Source organism: Raphanus sativus, chromosome 5 (genome assembly GCF_000801105.2).
Source record: "Raphanus sativus cultivar WK10039 chromosome 5, ASM80110v3, whole genome shotgun sequence".
NCBI classification, from domain to species: Eukaryota; Viridiplantae; Streptophyta; class Magnoliopsida; order Brassicales; family Brassicaceae; genus Raphanus; species Raphanus sativus.
Genome location: NC_079515.1, coordinates 22,651,290 through 22,667,055, shown reverse-complemented (window position 1 = coordinate 22,667,055; position 15,766 = coordinate 22,651,290). Strand labels below are relative to the sequence as shown.

Genomic DNA, 15,766 nt, shown 5'->3' with positions numbered 1-15,766 from the left:
CTTTTTAAAAAATATGATATACACGTTAACTAGAAAATTATATTTTTATAAAAAAAAATAAAAGTTACTTGATTTAATAACAAATTTTGGTTTATATACGAATAAAAATTTGGCCAGTTTACCGGATATGAGCTTTTAGCTGGTTCAATTTTAGTTGGGATTTTTTAGCATTCGTCCAACCCAGATTTATCCGTGAACTGGTTCAATTTGGTCGACCAACGGTACAATCGGGTGTAAAAAGTAAAAACACTGCTTTCCTAGAAACAGAAGAAGAGACGTGCTTTCCAAAAAAGGAAACTTATTTTTAATGCTAGTTGCTAAAAAGGGAAACGCGGATACAGTTTCAACTACACTTTTCTTGGTCAATAAGGATACTTTCCCGGAAAAAAAGGGTTTATATCACTGTTTATAAGAACTTTCAATTCGTCACGATTACGATAAGAAACGAAATTGTCATGAAATGAACAATGAGCAGTGACTCGCTTGCGTCAAGATGACTCTAATCCAGATAGATTTTGACATCGATCCCGTTATCAATAAGAGACTGGACAACAGCTCTGATCTTCCCTTCGAACTTGTCTTGGTCTCGCGGCGTGTAAGAAGCTGTGTACACATCAGCCTCTTTTGCACGCTCAGACAAGATCCTCCCTATGGACATACACGCGGGGATATCGCATCTCGACCTCAAAACCGCTTTCACGTCTTTTGAGTTCGTTCCCGCGACAGCGACTTGCTTACATGTGACACGGTGGGTGAGGGACGCTGAGACGAACCGTTTTGAGATGAAGACGTCGAGAGTGAAGGGCTCCATGTATGCGACTGTGCGTTGCTTGAAGGAGACGTGTTTGTCTGGGTTCTTTGATTTTTTCTCTTTTTGGTATGTGTATGGTCGGCTTGTGTCGTCGTCCACGTAGTCTTCTACGCCAAAGAAACTCCTCGGAGCAAGAACCGTCTGTCAAAAAATGAGGGGAAAGGCTTTAACAGAGACCAAAGGCTAACAAATATTCAAATCACAGCTGAAACTTAGGGATTGTAAACCAGAATAAATACATTTCATTAAAATCCATGTGACCATTTGCATATCAACCAAGATGGCTAAACTAACATAGACTAACACAAGGTAGAACAATGCAGTGAATTACATTTTTATGAGCTAGATACTATTTAAATAACTTATATCTAGCAAAACAGCAGTTAAGACGCATTAGGATATGAAAACAGAAAAAAAAAAAAAAACAAATTTGAGAAACAGTTCCAAGCAGATCTAGTTATGAGATTTCAATCAAACAGGGGTCACTGGATAAGGCTGTTTAGACATCTGACTCGAACGAATTCACTTCAACTACTAATTCTAGTAACAAAAAACAAAACTACTTGCTAAAGTAATCAATCAAAGTGGAAGGATGATGGGGCTTACTCGTCCATTGTGAAACCCACAACTGGTTTGACATAAGAAAGGTTGAAGCTTTGCTCTGTTACTTCCATAATTTGCTTTACCTATAGAATACTTGCCAACCACTTGCTTCCACATTATATCTGCACACCAACCAACATAAACTACAGCAAGTCGAGTTCAGACACATAGAAACTAGCTTTATGTTACAAGCGGTGTTCAGAACAAGCTTTATTACTGACATCTTATCATACTGAAGAGTAACATCGAACTAAAAGTAAACTTAACTTATCTCAAAAGTCTCAATAACAATTCAAAGATTACAAGATTTATGTCATTGTCATTTCTAATTTACAGCTTTGTAAAGTTATGTAAAGGCACTGGATGAAGCAATCATATGAGATAATCATAACAGTTCTACAGAAAATATATTGAAATTCAACTCATCTGCAATGTGAATGACATGCACTCAGTATCTGGACGCTCAAATTTGGAGAGAAGATGAGATACAATAACACACATAAAACACACTATTTCGATCAATTTACCAACTGAACTTAGTAGAGAAAATTAACCTACGAATAACTTACGAACCGGAGAAAAATTTAACCGGCAACCTGAAAATCGACGGACAGTTGAACGACGGTTTGATTTCGCAGAGGAGACACTCGGAGAAAGGGAGGAGGAGAGAAGTCGCGACGAAACCTAAATATCTGGTTTTCTATGGTTTTATACCTGGTTTAGTACATTAAATTAGATCAGCTAATTTAACCGGATTGTTCTCGGTTTACTCTGAATTTAAATGGACAGTTCACGTCGGTTTGATTTTGCAGAGAAAGTCGTACCGAATCGGCTAGTTAAACCGGATTGTTTTCGGTTAACGATGAATTAAGCGACGGGGGTTTAATTTTCAGAGGGTTCAGAACCTTCTTCACTTGCCCCACTCTCATCACTTCCCTCACTCGCCGTCGCCGGCGATAGCCACTTAGCTATCTCCATCGCCGTCACCGTTGATTTCTACTTCTCCATATCCGGTTAGTCTATCTAATCAGTTTGGTCACAGTTTTCACGTAGATTTTGTTCTGAATTCTCGACTTGGTCTCTGCAATTTGCAGAGTTTATCGCAAGTTCGTTTTTACGGAAGCTTCTGTTCGGTCTAGGGTTTAGAGGTTTCTCTGTCAACGTTTGTTGGTTTGACTCTCGGAGCTTGATCGTGAGAAAGGTGTTAACTTTCACTCTCTCTTGTTAAGAGTTTCACATTAGGATTATATCCGAACCCATAAGACTTCACATTTGCATCAATGAAACTTTATATTAATCAAAGTTAATACGCACAAAGTTCTATTTCGATCACCATACCTCTGTCTCTATGATTGAGCTATCCACTTTGTCTTCAACGTATACTTTTGTGTTCAGGGTGTGAGTAGTAAGTCATTGGAAAATGCCGCCGAGGAAGAAGCCAAAGTCTTCAGCTTTGAAACCAAACAAACAATCTTCAGCCAACCAGTCTTCACAGCCTTCCAGTGTTGGCATCCAGCAGCTGTTCCAAAGACATATTCAGAACTCCCAATCAACTTCCAACTCCCTCGCCTCTAACGCCGTAGTTTCAACGCCTCAAAATCCTCTAAGCACCGTCGATGAGAAGAAGCCTGATGAGTCCAAAGATGTGGTGGACCAGGGACTCACTGAGGCGTCTCCTGAGGTCTCCAGAAACGCTAAGCGCTTCAAATTCTCTCCTGGAATGGTTGCTTTCTTTTCTTATACCTTGTTTTTTTGTACTTTAATTTGTTACTTGATTACTGACTAATGTTATTGCTAGATTCGTACTTAACATGGTTTATTTCTTAGTGGTCGTGTGATGCTTACATGTTTCTTTTATCTTGATAGCTGATAAAGCAAAGTCAAGATGATGGTGGCGAAGAGATAACTTGGAAAATATCTCCTATAGATCAAAGACTTCGCGCAGCTGCTAAGCAGGTTCCTAAGATGATGGACTTGACTGAAAATTCAGTAGGCTTTAAATCTTCCACCCTTCGCCCATGCTCTCTGGACAAGGCATGTTCTCTTTTTACTTTTATCTGTTGTTGACAGAAAATCCGGTAGCTGTTTCACTTATTGAAAATGACAGCAGGTAGTGCAGAAACAGTGTCCTACATCTGATATAACTTCCAAGGTGGAGCAGTGGTTATCTTCCCCCTCAAAGAAAGCTTTCAAAAGACCAGCTTTGCCAGCAAATAGGGTCACGGAAAGGGTGAATCCTTCCCTAGATGCGGAGTTCGAGATTGTTAACACTTCTGGTAGTGGAAACAGTCCTTTCCAGACCCCACCGTCACTTTCATGCTCTCACAGCAAGGTGAATTTCTTTTTTGATAAACAGATGAATGATCACATTTTTGTCTACTTTCTAACTTTGCTCTGTTTATATTAGCTTCCTTGTACTGTAACATGCAGTGCGGCTTGCGGGGTCACGGGCACTGGACAACATAAAAGGGTAAGAAAATTGATGCAGTCTTTAGATGTTTGCCAAAGACACTTTTTAATATGTGTTATATGTTTTGTCACTTCCGACTGTGGTTGATCAGGACTAGATGCGTTATATTGTTTTCTACAGCATGTCAATGTATTATTTTTACATGTTCCCTCTTTTTGTAGGCCTTGCTTGAACTTCTAGATCAAGTGGAGGATGTCATCTCAGTTGATGACAAAACAGCTGATGATGTGGGGACTGTGGTGCCCCAAATTCGACTTGAAGATGTTAACATCTGTTCCGTTGGTGTCTGCAACTCCGTAGACAAAGGGCCAATTGCTCTACTAAGAACGGATAATTCTGTAAATCCAGATAGCTATTTCCTTGTTTTGGAGGTACAGTTCGCCTTTATCATACTTGGGTAACTTATGTGGTTTTTATGTGAAAGTTACTCATTATCCCGAGTTTTACTTCAGGTATCTGAGAAACGTGGCTTGGCTGGCTCATCTAGGGTTCAGTGTCCTTATAAGGTTTGCATACATTAGAGGTTTTCTTTCGTGTACATACTTATATTTGCTGACCAGATTTCTTTCAGGTTCTTCGCCTGCTAGATGAGCACACTGGAAAAGAATGCGCTTTGTATCTCTGGGATGAATGGTACTTTTCTTTTAGATTAAATTTAGGGATATCTATGCTTTTCAGATCAATTTTCTTCTGAAATATTAAGTGGTCTTTGATCCTTCATTCAATGTACTACACCTTGTTTTTGATGCCTTGGTCTCGAATGCTCTTGCCATTCTTAGATTCTAATTGTGGGCTGGTAACATGCTACACACTTTTGTTGTTGTTAATCTTTCTATTCTGTTGGCGTATGGGGGAGCTAAAAATTATCTCTTCAATTCCCAATTGCTGAAACTGGGTTAACTAGCCTATGTTGCTTCCTGAATACTCGATGCTTATTTTTACCAGGTTTTACAGCACTGTATCACCCGGAGATTCAATCAACGTTATCGGAGATTTTGACGAGGAGGGCAAGTGTGACGTAGACCATCAAAATAATTTCTTAATTGTTCATCCTGACACCCTTGTTGCTGGAACTAAGGTAACTTTTTCTCTTCCCTTTATGGTCTCTCATTGCAAATTCCAATCTTCTTTGCACTTATTTCTTTTTTCTGCCTTTTGTTGGGAATAACTGTCTTGTCTTTCAGGTTGCAGCAAGTTTTGGTTGCCCAAGGAGAACCGTGCTAGATGAGAGGCTAAAATCAAATGAACACGCTACAGCAGCCTTACTTGGAACCTTGCTACACCAAGTTTTTCAGGTTCACTGCAGTATGAAATCTTTGATGAAATTATGTTGGACAATTAGTATTTTGTTTTATATGTTTTATTTCTTGCACTTGTAGTGCATTGATCTGTACTGTACATTTCCTCTTTTATAGGCCGGTCTCACGCAAGAGTCTCCATCTGCAGATGGTTTGCAGGATTATGCGAGCATAGCGATTAAGAATAATATTGAGAGCTTATATGCATGTGGAGGTTGGTTACTACCTTACATGTTCCTACAATGCATTTATTATATAGCTAGAATACCTTGTATTTATATATTATAATTTTGACTTAGTATAGCTATTAGCTAGGATACCTCTAAGTATATTGGAGTTTGAAACTAACATGGCTATAATACTTCTTTAGTTATTTTGGCGTCAGTGTGCTTTGAAAATTCAGTGAACTGCACTTTATTATTTTCTTATCCGGTCATATATTCTCTACAGTGCATGAGCGAGACGTGAAAGCAACCTTATTTGGAGAAATCCCAAAAATGTTGAATTGGATTCATCATTTCAGAGATTCGAAGGTGCACCTGTCTTTTCTTGAGTTTCTCATGGATGCTATATTACTGTTTCCTTAGATGAACATTTTTAAAAATAGTTTCCCATATACTCTTCTGATGTGCTGGACTTTTTTTTCTCATGCATGTACTAGTATGATAATCGCATATTTTTTGCTATGCTGCTTTGTAGCGACATCTATCTATAACAAGTAATAACCGGACTCGTAGTGACAGTCACTTCTATAATTATTTAGTGTTTTAGTGGCATCTGATGAAACCTTTGAGGTAGTTTAGCATGCTTTTCTATCTCTTAATTCTGCCCCTTTAAATTCATATTTTCTAATAACTCTATAGGCAGAAACATCTTTAACTCATGGCATGGTCATTATGAACAGGACTCAACAATACCAAAAGTTGATTTTGGGTCTACTAATGGGCAGCGAATGGTTAAGATATCAGAGGTGAAGATCTCTTCCTACTCTCTCTCTCCCTTCTTTCTTCTTAGGATTTCATATCTTTCAGGTGAAGAATAGAAGCAATTTGTTGGTTCAAATGTTTCTTACTTTGTTGTTCCAAGCGGATGCATCCTCTTTGAACTAAGCCACATCTATAGTTCCATAAGAATCGATGTTTATGACTTTATCCAAAGCATTCTCCTCTTATCAGACTTCTGTTATGTATATAAGCAAATTATATTACCTCAGGTAATTGACATTGAGGAGATGTCATGGGCCCCTAAATATGGTCTGAAAGGAATGGTTGATGCTTCAGTCAGAGTGATAGTTGGATCTGACATGAACACAGCGAATGAGAAAATAATGCCTCTTGAGTTTAAATCTGGAAAGCCTCCTAATGGACAGGTTTGTGTAGAAATCTATCTAAGATATTCGGTTGAAATTTGAAAGTTAGAATGGCCTTTTAACAAGGAGGTGCTTGGTCTTTATTGTGTTATGCAGGCATCAATGGAACATTGTGCACAGGTGATCTTGTACACGCTCCTTATGTCAGAGAGGTGCTTTCTGTGCTGTCTTTCTCTCTTTCTTTTGCTGGAAAACGGACATCAGTTTATAATTTTTTTGTTTCCATCTCACAATTTCCAATTTTCAGGTACCTAAAGCATATTGACAATGGCCTTCTGTACTATCTAAAGTCAGATCAGACACAGGTGAGTCAAACTTTTGTGTGCCTTTCTTTGGTCTCAAGATATTGGAAGTGGCTAAGCTTTCATTGCTCACTTGTAAAGGGAATTTCTGTTCAAAGATCAGATTTGGTGGGTCTGATTATTCGTCGTAATGAACTTGCAAATGACATCCTCGTGGCATCAACAACCCAACAACTGCCACCAATGTTACGGGTATGCTTTGTTGTCCAGTGATGAAATTTTTTCTAGCGAATATTTACCAGATAACGGTATGATTTTATTATTTTGATGCTAGAATCCAATTTTTTGCCGTAACTGTCGCCATTTGGACGCCTGCACGATTTATCATAAGGTATTTTCTTGTTTCTTTGATGAATAATGCTCGAAAACTTATATTTTACATTTAGGGTGTTACCCTAATTTACAAGGTTCTGTATGTTTAGTATGTACGAGGTTGAAATTATTGTCATGTAACTCCTGAGAGAAAACTACATGTTTGGGAGAGTGGTAGAACGTCCATCTCCATGGTGTTGAACCTTCATCATATCTTACTGGATTAAAACTTCTAAAACATCTTATCTGCTTGACCAGGCAGATGGTGGAAACACAGAGAGTAGCGGACTTGGTGATCTCTTTGACGCACATATATCTCATCTTTCAACTTTGCATTTTAAATTCATACGACACTGGAACAGACTGATTGACTTGGAAGCTAGAGAGATGAAGGCCAGTCTTAAATACCACCTATTTTTACTGGATTACACACTCAGCGTCTTTTCTGATTTGGAAATCTTTTATCTATGTTTGTTTTCAGCTTCCAAGGAAAGACATTGCACATCCACATGGTTCAAAGGGCAGCGACTCAGCTAGTTATCTTTCTTTTATGGTTCTTGACATGAAAGATGGGCAGCATCATAGCTCTCATAAAGATACTAGATTCATTTATCGTTTTGTACGTCAAAACTCATCTGAATCTAGAGAAAGAGTACCCAACGAAGATACGACCAGGACTGGAACCCCTGGAACTGATGACCTGGATTGCAAACTTAGAACAGGAGACCGCGTGGTACTGTTAATTTTTTTGATTGAACCGATAAAGTTAGCTGCACTTGAGAGTATTCTTCTTTCTAAAAATTTCAACTTCCACTCTTAGTTTATACAGTTTACCTTTTTTGTTTATATATTTTCATAATCCAGATTCTTCGCACAGAAGTCAGCCACCTAACCGTTGCAAATGGAATTATAGCAGAGATTAGTCGCACTCATGTATCAGTAAGCCCATTCCTCATGCCTCCTAAGTTTTCTTTTAACAGTTTGTGGTTTCTTAGTTTGTCTGGTACAATTTATCTTATTCTTACTTGGACATGTCTAAAGAGTCCTGGATTTTCCTTCTTTTTCTATGTTAATCCTTAGGTTTCTTTATCCAAGCGGTTACGTCTTCCTTGGAGCGAGTCTTCTTCTGAGTTGTCCAATCTCTCTAATGAGCTATGGCGAATTTACAAAGATGAATACATGACATCATTTTCGGTTATGAGGTGATTTTGTCATTTATTGTTTATTCACTTATCGATCCTACTTACATGGGCTCTCACGATATTGATAAATTATCTTCATATTCTTCAAGGTTCAATCTCATGCAGCTTTTCATACAGAGCATACATACCATTGGCATCAGGAAAATGATCGTGGATCTTGAGGTGATATGTCTGATTCATCTTTTTCAGTTTTCCCGTTGTCACGATGATGATATTTGTTTCTTATATCCTTTTTCAAATGCTTGATATTTTCTTCTTTCTTCCATGTCCCTGTAGCCTCCTAGATTTGACAATGGATCTATACTGAGCCAGGATCCAGCAATATCATATATTTGGTCAGAAAAGAGCTTAAATAATGATCAGCGTCAAGCTATACTAAAGGTCATTGCATGATTATGTTTGAACGAACACCTTTTCCGCAACAAAAAGAAATCATAAATAATTTTCTCTCTCTTTTTAATTTTCAGATACTCACTGCAAAGGACTACGCGTTGATCTTAGGAATGCCTGGAACAGGAAAAACCTCCACAATGGTTCATGCTGTGAAAGCTTTGTTGATCAGAGGCTCATCTATTCTGCTTGCTTCTTACACAAACTCTGCAGTTGATAATCTACTTATCAAATTAAAAGCACAGGTTTCTTTATCCTCTAGCCTACGTTTTTATTTTTATTTTCTCGATAATGACTCTTTCATCCATCTCTACAACGTTACTCTGTAGCTTGATTGTACATTTAAATTGTTACTCTCTATTGATGGATATGAAGATTTTATTACATATGACATACTATTTTTAATGCATTTGCAGAGAATTGAGTTTTTACGTATTGGAAGAGACGAGGCTGTACACGAAGAAGTTCGAGAAAGTTGCTTTTCGGGTATGAAAAACATTCTTCCCCCTATTATAGCTTCGAAGTTTTATAGATATATAGTCTGGACTTATCTTTGTGGCAGCTATGGATATGTGCAGTGTCGACGACATCAAAACAAAGTTGGACCAGGTCAAAGTTGTGGCCTCTACTTGTCTCGGAATCAATAGTCCTTACCTTGTGAATAGGCGATTTGACGTATGCATTATTGATGAAGCCGGCCAGATTGCCCTTCCTGTATGATCTCTCATTTCCTTACCAATAGTTTGAATAGATTTTTTTTTTCTAAAACATCTCACTTATACATATTGAAAGAAAGAGTGGACACAATTGATTTTGAACTGGAATAGTATTTTTATAATGCATGGTTTCTTGTACTGATCAGGTATCAATAGGACCTTTGCTGTTTGCTTCAACATTTGTACTTGTTGGTGACCACTATCAACTACCGCCACTAGTGCAGGTAAGCAAATTACCACCTCTTTTGAAATGCCTCCTCCTTTTCCAGTAACTTCAGCATCCGTGTTGTGTTTTATGAAATTAGAGTACAGAGGCTAGGGAGAATGGGATGGGGATAAGCTTGTTTCGTAGGTTATCAGAAGCTCATCCTCAGGCAATTTCAATGTTACAGAACCAGGTTAGCTTTATCTACTGGGATGGGCTTATGTTATTGGGTGTGCTTTACCAAGACATTCTTAATGTGCAGTACCGAATGTGTCGAGGCATTATGGAACTATCAAATGCCTTGATATATGGAGATAGATTGTGCTGTGGTTCCGCTGAAGTAGCTAACGCCACACTTGTTCTTTCTACTTCCAGTTCTAATTCGCCATGGCTTAGAAAGGTCAGTGTGTTGTTCTTATACGTTTGTAGTACTTGTGTTGTGCTTTCAGTTTCCGTAGCCTTTGTCAACTAGTAATCTACTCAGCATCTTAATTGTTTTTGTCATTAGGTTCTGGAGCCGAACAGAACAGTTGTATTTATTAATACAGGTTTGTGGCTACTTACTAGTTCCTTTTTCTTCACATGAGCTTCTTTTGTTTGGATTTTTTTTATCGAGATTGATATGATATGGTTTTCCAGATATGCTGCGTGCTTTTGAAGCCAGGGATCATAATGCGATCAACAATCCAGTTGAAGCTTCCATAATAGCTGAGGTACTGCAAAAAAATATGAAAATATGCATTGAAAGTAAAAGGAAAACGTGAGCTTACTTTAGTGATGATTTACTTTAGATTGTGGAGGAGCTAGTTAACAATGGAGTGGATAGTAAAGATATTGGAATCATTACTCCTTATAACTCACAAGCGAGCCTCATTCAACAAGCAATTCAAACGACGTCTGTGGAGATACATACTATTGACAAGTATCAGGTTTGGCTCTAAGACTTTTTCTCGAGCATTTTGATTTGGTAAGCGTTGTATTCTTCAATAGCCAAACTCTTTTTGATGATGGTTTAGGGAAGAGATAAAGACTGCATAATAGTATCATTTGTGAGATCGCGAGAGAAACCAAGGAGCTCTGGTTCTTCACTGCTCGGAGATTGGCATAGGATCAACGTTGCTTTGACACGAGCAAAGGTGCGAGAGAGAGAGAAAGCATATGGTGGTATTGAGTAATGTTTATTCCATATATTGACACAATGTTTTTGTTTGGTTTGGTTTGCACAGAAAAAGTTGATAATGGTGGGATCACAAAGAACACTATCAAAAGTTCCACTTCTGATGCTTCTGCTGAAGAAGGTTAATAAGCAGTCAGGTATCTTGAATCTCTCTCCGGGGGACCTAAAACCATAACAAGTTATCAACAATAATTTTTTGGTTTTCACCATCTCAAATGGAGTATCTTCGTTTTTGCCCCAATAGATAGCATAGTACATTCTACTTAAACCAAACAAGAATTGAATAACATCACACAATACCTGATTTACTTATCTCATAATACACTTTTTTTTTTTGTTTAAGCCAACATCAATATATAAACTCTACACTGGCTGTTTTGTATTCATTTACGCCACAAATTTAGAAACTAAAGAGAGATGGGGTTTTAAAAAAGAAAACTTGATTTATTAAAATAATTCAAAAAAAAAAAACAAGGTACATAAACTGATAAAAGCACAAATAACATTGCCATTGCTTTCACCTAACTCCATTGATCATCATCATCATCATCCTCGTCGTCTCTATCCTCATATTCTTTTTCAAGTTCATTCATGTTCATCTGCTCTTTCTTCTTCCTTTTACCAGAAAAACAACGAAAACCATACCTATCATAACAGTCTTCGTCTTCTTCCTCTGATTCTTCTCTATAAACGTATGGAACAGAGATGCTTGACTTGAGTAGCTTTGAATCGTGAACATTAAGATCATCTACACGGTCTGCAAAGACATAGACACTACTAGGTTCATCGCAGGATTCATCATGGTGTTCTCCAAAGCCTTGGATTTCAACACGTTGGAGAGTATTCGTTTCGGGGTTGAAGTAGAAAACATAAAACGGTCGTTTAGATGTATACTCGGCCATTGACAAGATAATTTCACCCGTAGAGGAATCCACTCCGACGACGGAAACGCCACGCAGATTGAAGAATCTATCATCCCTCAAAGTGTAGGCATACTTAGACCATTCCTGTTTCTCCAGATCCTCTAGAACGCACACACGTAACTCAATGGCATTATCAGATATTTGATCACCATAATAAACCAAACCTAATTTGCCCTTGTAGTTTATCAATTCGCAAGAGCTTTCTTGATAAATGAACTTGAATTCTTCAGACCTAACATCAAAGCACACTATCACAAAACGGTCTACCTCCTCAGACTTTTTAGTACACCGAGACAAGTCACCTAAGTAATACAAAACCCCATTAATGCAAATCCCTGAACTCACACACTCATGCCGTAAGGAACATTTGATCTTTCTCCACCTCATTCCCGCAGTTCCTAGTGTCATTATTCTATGATCATCAGGACCAAATGGATAAGCCATGAACAATACCTTGAACTGCTTGTAAACCGGATCAAACCCAAAAAAGCTATACGTCTTCCGGTACCTCAAGATAAAAGGTAATGCCTCGTACCGTCCCGTTTTAGGGTTACATATCATAGGCCTTCTACCGTAGTATGACCATTGCTCCTTGTCAACATAGAAATATAACAAACCAGAGGCATATCCAAACGGAAGTCCGTGAGCACAATTATATATCGTCATATCTTCTGGCGGGAACTTCATATGAAACTCCGGGGTAACTACAAGAGATGATGATGAAAGCTTCTCGTTTGGACTCAGAAGATGTTGAGGTGACGAGAAGATGCTCCACTTACCGTTTTCTTCGATGCCGAATAAGAGACGCGGCTGAGCCGAGGACTTGGTCAGGAGCAAATCTTTGTAGTACTCTTGACCACCACCAAGTATTGATGCCCATTGTTTGGACACGCAACGAAACCTCGCGACTGACTTTGCTGGTAATCTCAATAATATTTCGAGGTTGAGTTTAGTAGGTAGAGAATCTGAAATCATGATCGTTGTAGTTGCTTTTCCAAGAGAGAGAGATAGAGAGATGTTTTTATATGAAAGACCTAGGGAAACCTAGCTATGAGGAGACCTATATAGCACCATATATAGGAAGCGGCTGAGAAAATAAAAATAAACTTATATCGCTAACTTGCACGTAAAGGTTTTGATTTTTACCAAAAATCTTATACCAAGTTTACATTTTTTTAGTACATTATACTTTTATAAGTACTAGGAAACGAACATATGGATTCTTTAACAAAAAATTAATATATTTTAACAAATATTAATATGTCTATACCTAATATTTATACTTTTATTTTATGTATCTCAATACATTTTTTTATCATACACAAAATTTGAGAAATATGTACATATTATGTAATTAAAATAAGCATCATATTTTTTTTTATGTTATTGTAAAATAATATTAAAATTTTGACCAAAAAGGTGTATAACAAGCAAATCATTAAGATTCCCCAAGTCATCTTAAATCCCCTTTTCTTTCTGACTGATATTTTGCTTTCCGGTTTGGACCTAAGAAGACAAAACCACTAAACTATCCATGCTCTATCAACTAAACAAGTTTAGCAATAGATGTATTTCACTTATTTGCATCTACTCCACACATACTATCATATCCGATATTTATTGTTTTCAAGCAACTCTGTTATTCATTGAAATAGAAAAGTTTTCTCTGTTTTTCTTTTTGTCTTAAAATCAAATGTATTGAGCCACTAACTCAATGATTACAGCCACACACAAACGATACACAAACTAGCCAGGTCTAGAGGTAAGAACCTCCTTATTACATCACTCTCTTCCTCGAATAGCAACAGCTTAGCCCTGAAGACCAATAATACCTGAAAAATGGTAGACCAAAGGTCTGTTAGTTGATCCTTTCTGAGTCTATTAGTAAATATAACCACAAGTCATCAGCACTGAGACTGAAATCTCACAAGCCTATTGAGTTATCTGTAGTCTACCAAGATGATCACTAAGTTGCCAGAGAGAATCAAGGAGTTAAATTTCTGATGGATTTCCGCACAAAAAAAAGCTGAGAAAAATGTGGTTTACTCTACTTACCACAAGCAACACGGCCTCCTGCGTTTCCAGTAGCCAAGCTGAGTTCATGGCCTCCTGAAAATGTAAAAAACAAATGAGAGTTTAGAGATTGATTTTAAATGTTAGAGCGGTGGACAGTGTAACTTAGGGAGATAAAAAAAAGGGATCTTAAATAGCCAAAGGTGATTTTACCCTTTCCGAGGTCATCAGGGTCTGCGTGGACAACAACAGCCCTTCCAACAATAGAGTTAGGTCCATCAAGAGGTATCTGTAAAAAAAACGAACACAAAACATTGGTTCACTATTGGAGTTTCATAAGAATCATAAGATAAGTACACAGGTACGAACCTGGCTGTCAGTGATTGTGAAGGTGGCAGTTCCTGAGATTAGCAAAAAGAAAAGAGTAAAGATTTTGGTCTAAACCAATGAACACTAAAGCTTGTCAAAAGATGAGAATAAAACGTTCAATAAAACCAAGACTGCATAAAAGCACATTTGAGATAGAATAGCAAACAAAATATGATGCAGTTGCAAGATACAAAAACAGCTCTAAAGAAGCTCGAGTCAAGAGGGACACAAAAAAATTAATACCATCATCCCCAACAGTTATGTTTCCTAGATCTCCAGCATGACGATTAGCATCCTCTGGTGCACCGTGGGTTTTACCATCAGGGTTGAAATGCGGACCTAGAATAAGATGATTGACCAAAGGATTAATAGCAATCACAGTGACTTTGACGATAATCCATAATCATCATTATCATCTCCTAAAGTTTTTTAGCCATATTAAATTTTTCAGAAAGGTGTTCGTTATGAGAGTAGTACCGGTGGACATGCAACCATTAGTGGTGTCACCAAGAGCATGGACATGGAAACCATGGAGACCAGGCTTAAGGCCAGAAACAGTTCCAGTCACAGTGGTGGCACCTGCGAAAAAACCAACACAAGAATTCAATCATTTCATAACAATGAAAAAAAAGAAGATGGCTTATAATATCTTAAAGCTTTTTTTTTTTTTAGAAAAGGTACCATTTCCTTCCTGGGTGAAGAAGATGGTCCCCTTGACACCCTCGCTGCTGTTCAACACTGCAACTCCCTTGCCCATAGTATGTGAATCCTTTGTGATCTGTAAAAATCAACAGAACAAATCATTCATGTCAAACATATTTATACAAACAAATGGTTTCTTTAAATACACTAAGAGGATGCTCCGTTTTAGAATGGAAAACTCACAAAACATCACATCAGTCATCTTAACATACCAAAAAAAAAACAGATCTTTATTTAGACCCTCTAAAGATCTATCGATTAGAAAGAAACACAACTGAACATGGGATCACCATCAGGATGTTCTACTATTTAAACTGTTAAAAAATGAAAAGCTCAAGCCTTTTTTTCAGAAGAGTGATAATAAACCCACAAGAAACAAGGAATCAATAGATCCACCGATTTAAAAAAAAAAAGCATTTACTCAAAAGATCTAAGCGTAGATTCAGGCAAACATGTCAACAGTCGATCCAAAAGAATCCATGTGAAAGATGGATCTAAGATATCATCCAGGATCCATAGTGAGAACTGAAAGCCATAAAAGAAAAACATACCTCAGGGTACCCCTTTTGGAAATGAATGAAGATGAAATGCCTGGAACTGAATTAATGCCTTAGCTTTGTGGTTGGTTGCTGGTTTGTCTCTGTGTACTTGTATATAGGGCACGAGGTCTACATGTGGGTATCTCTTTATGGGCCTCAAATGGGCTATCTGAATGAATTTATATATATAATTAAAAACAAATTTATATTGATCAAATTATTATTTTTTAAATAAGATGATTGTTATATATTGTGCTGTTATCTTAAAATAATCATTTCTGTTATAATAGTTAAAAAATGAGAGATAGAATAGTTTATCTATATCTATACTATTATTTGTAAATTTATTATATAATTAAAAACAA

At 37.4% G+C, this 15,766-nt stretch overlaps 4 protein-coding genes across 10 annotated transcripts; 1 reads left to right on the top strand and 3 right to left on the bottom strand.

The window, feature by feature from the left end:
- Nucleotides 1-375: 375 nt before the first annotated feature.
- Nucleotides 376-2,109, bottom strand: LOC108857323 (uncharacterized). Of its 4 annotated transcripts, none has more exons than XM_018631297.2 (3): nucleotides 2,011-2,109; nucleotides 1,418-1,557; nucleotides 376-952 (listed from the first exon to the last, which is right to left on the bottom strand). In XM_018631297.2, exons 2-3 carry the CDS (start codon nucleotides 1,529-1,531, stop codon nucleotides 500-502), a joined length of 567 nt encoding a protein of 188 aa, XP_018486799.1. In that variant the 5' UTR covers nucleotides 1,532-1,557; nucleotides 2,011-2,109; the 3' UTR covers nucleotides 376-499. The 4 variants fall into 4 exon arrangements, with proteins under 4 accessions (XP_018486799.1, XP_018486803.1, XP_018486801.1 ...); XM_018631301.2 differs by having other exon boundaries at nucleotides 1,988-2,098; XM_018631299.2 differs by having other exon boundaries at nucleotides 1,418-1,536; nucleotides 2,011-2,092.
- Nucleotides 2,110-2,298: 189 nt separating this feature from the next.
- LOC108863606 (DNA replication ATP-dependent helicase/nuclease JHS1) lies at nucleotides 2,299-11,239 on the top strand. Of its 4 annotated transcripts, none has more exons than XM_018638087.2 (36): nucleotides 2,299-2,427; nucleotides 2,509-2,615; nucleotides 2,810-3,137; nucleotides 3,281-3,448; nucleotides 3,525-3,746; nucleotides 3,822-3,884; nucleotides 4,046-4,255; nucleotides 4,337-4,390; nucleotides 4,456-4,517; nucleotides 4,830-4,962; nucleotides 5,069-5,179; nucleotides 5,300-5,396; nucleotides 5,633-5,715; nucleotides 6,087-6,152; nucleotides 6,396-6,551; nucleotides 6,648-6,703; nucleotides 6,799-6,856; nucleotides 6,935-7,045; nucleotides 7,128-7,184; nucleotides 7,424-7,558; nucleotides 7,647-7,898; nucleotides 8,030-8,104; nucleotides 8,246-8,367; nucleotides 8,457-8,529; nucleotides 8,644-8,748; nucleotides 8,835-9,002; nucleotides 9,174-9,243; nucleotides 9,320-9,471; nucleotides 9,620-9,697; nucleotides 9,779-9,871; nucleotides 9,941-10,078; nucleotides 10,187-10,226; nucleotides 10,318-10,391; nucleotides 10,470-10,607; nucleotides 10,695-10,814; nucleotides 10,905-11,239. In XM_018638087.2, the coding sequence occupies exons 3-36, from the start codon at nucleotides 2,835-2,837 to the stop codon at nucleotides 11,028-11,030; spliced, it is 3,969 nt and encodes a 1,322-aa protein (XP_018493589.1). In that variant the 5' UTR covers nucleotides 2,299-2,427; nucleotides 2,509-2,615; nucleotides 2,810-2,834; the 3' UTR covers nucleotides 11,031-11,239. The 4 variants fall into 4 exon arrangements, with proteins under 4 accessions (XP_018493589.1, XP_056866522.1, XP_018493588.1 ...); XM_057010542.1 differs by having other exon boundaries at nucleotides 3,281-3,452; nucleotides 3,529-3,746; XM_018638086.2 differs by lacking the exon at nucleotides 2,509-2,615 and having other exon boundaries at nucleotides 2,302-2,427.
- Nucleotides 11,207-12,966, bottom strand: LOC108863607 (F-box protein At1g47340-like). The gene has a single exon (XM_018638090.2). The coding sequence runs from the start codon at nucleotides 12,751-12,753 to the stop codon at nucleotides 11,377-11,379; it is 1,377 nt and encodes a 458-aa protein (XP_018493592.1). The 5' UTR covers nucleotides 12,754-12,966; the 3' UTR covers nucleotides 11,207-11,376.
- A 428-nt stretch (nucleotides 12,967-13,394) lies between these two features.
- LOC108856652 (superoxide dismutase [Cu-Zn] 1) lies at nucleotides 13,395-15,544 on the bottom strand. The gene is made up of 8 exons (XM_018630505.2): nucleotides 15,414-15,544; nucleotides 14,842-14,938; nucleotides 14,638-14,739; nucleotides 14,404-14,499; nucleotides 14,161-14,192; nucleotides 14,005-14,080; nucleotides 13,834-13,887; nucleotides 13,395-13,610 (listed from the first exon to the last, which is right to left on the bottom strand). The coding sequence occupies exons 2-8, from the start codon at nucleotides 14,915-14,917 to the stop codon at nucleotides 13,588-13,590; spliced, it is 459 nt and encodes a 152-aa protein (XP_018486007.1). The 5' UTR covers nucleotides 14,918-14,938; nucleotides 15,414-15,544; the 3' UTR covers nucleotides 13,395-13,587.
- Between the last annotated feature and the right edge of the window lie 222 nt (nucleotides 15,545-15,766).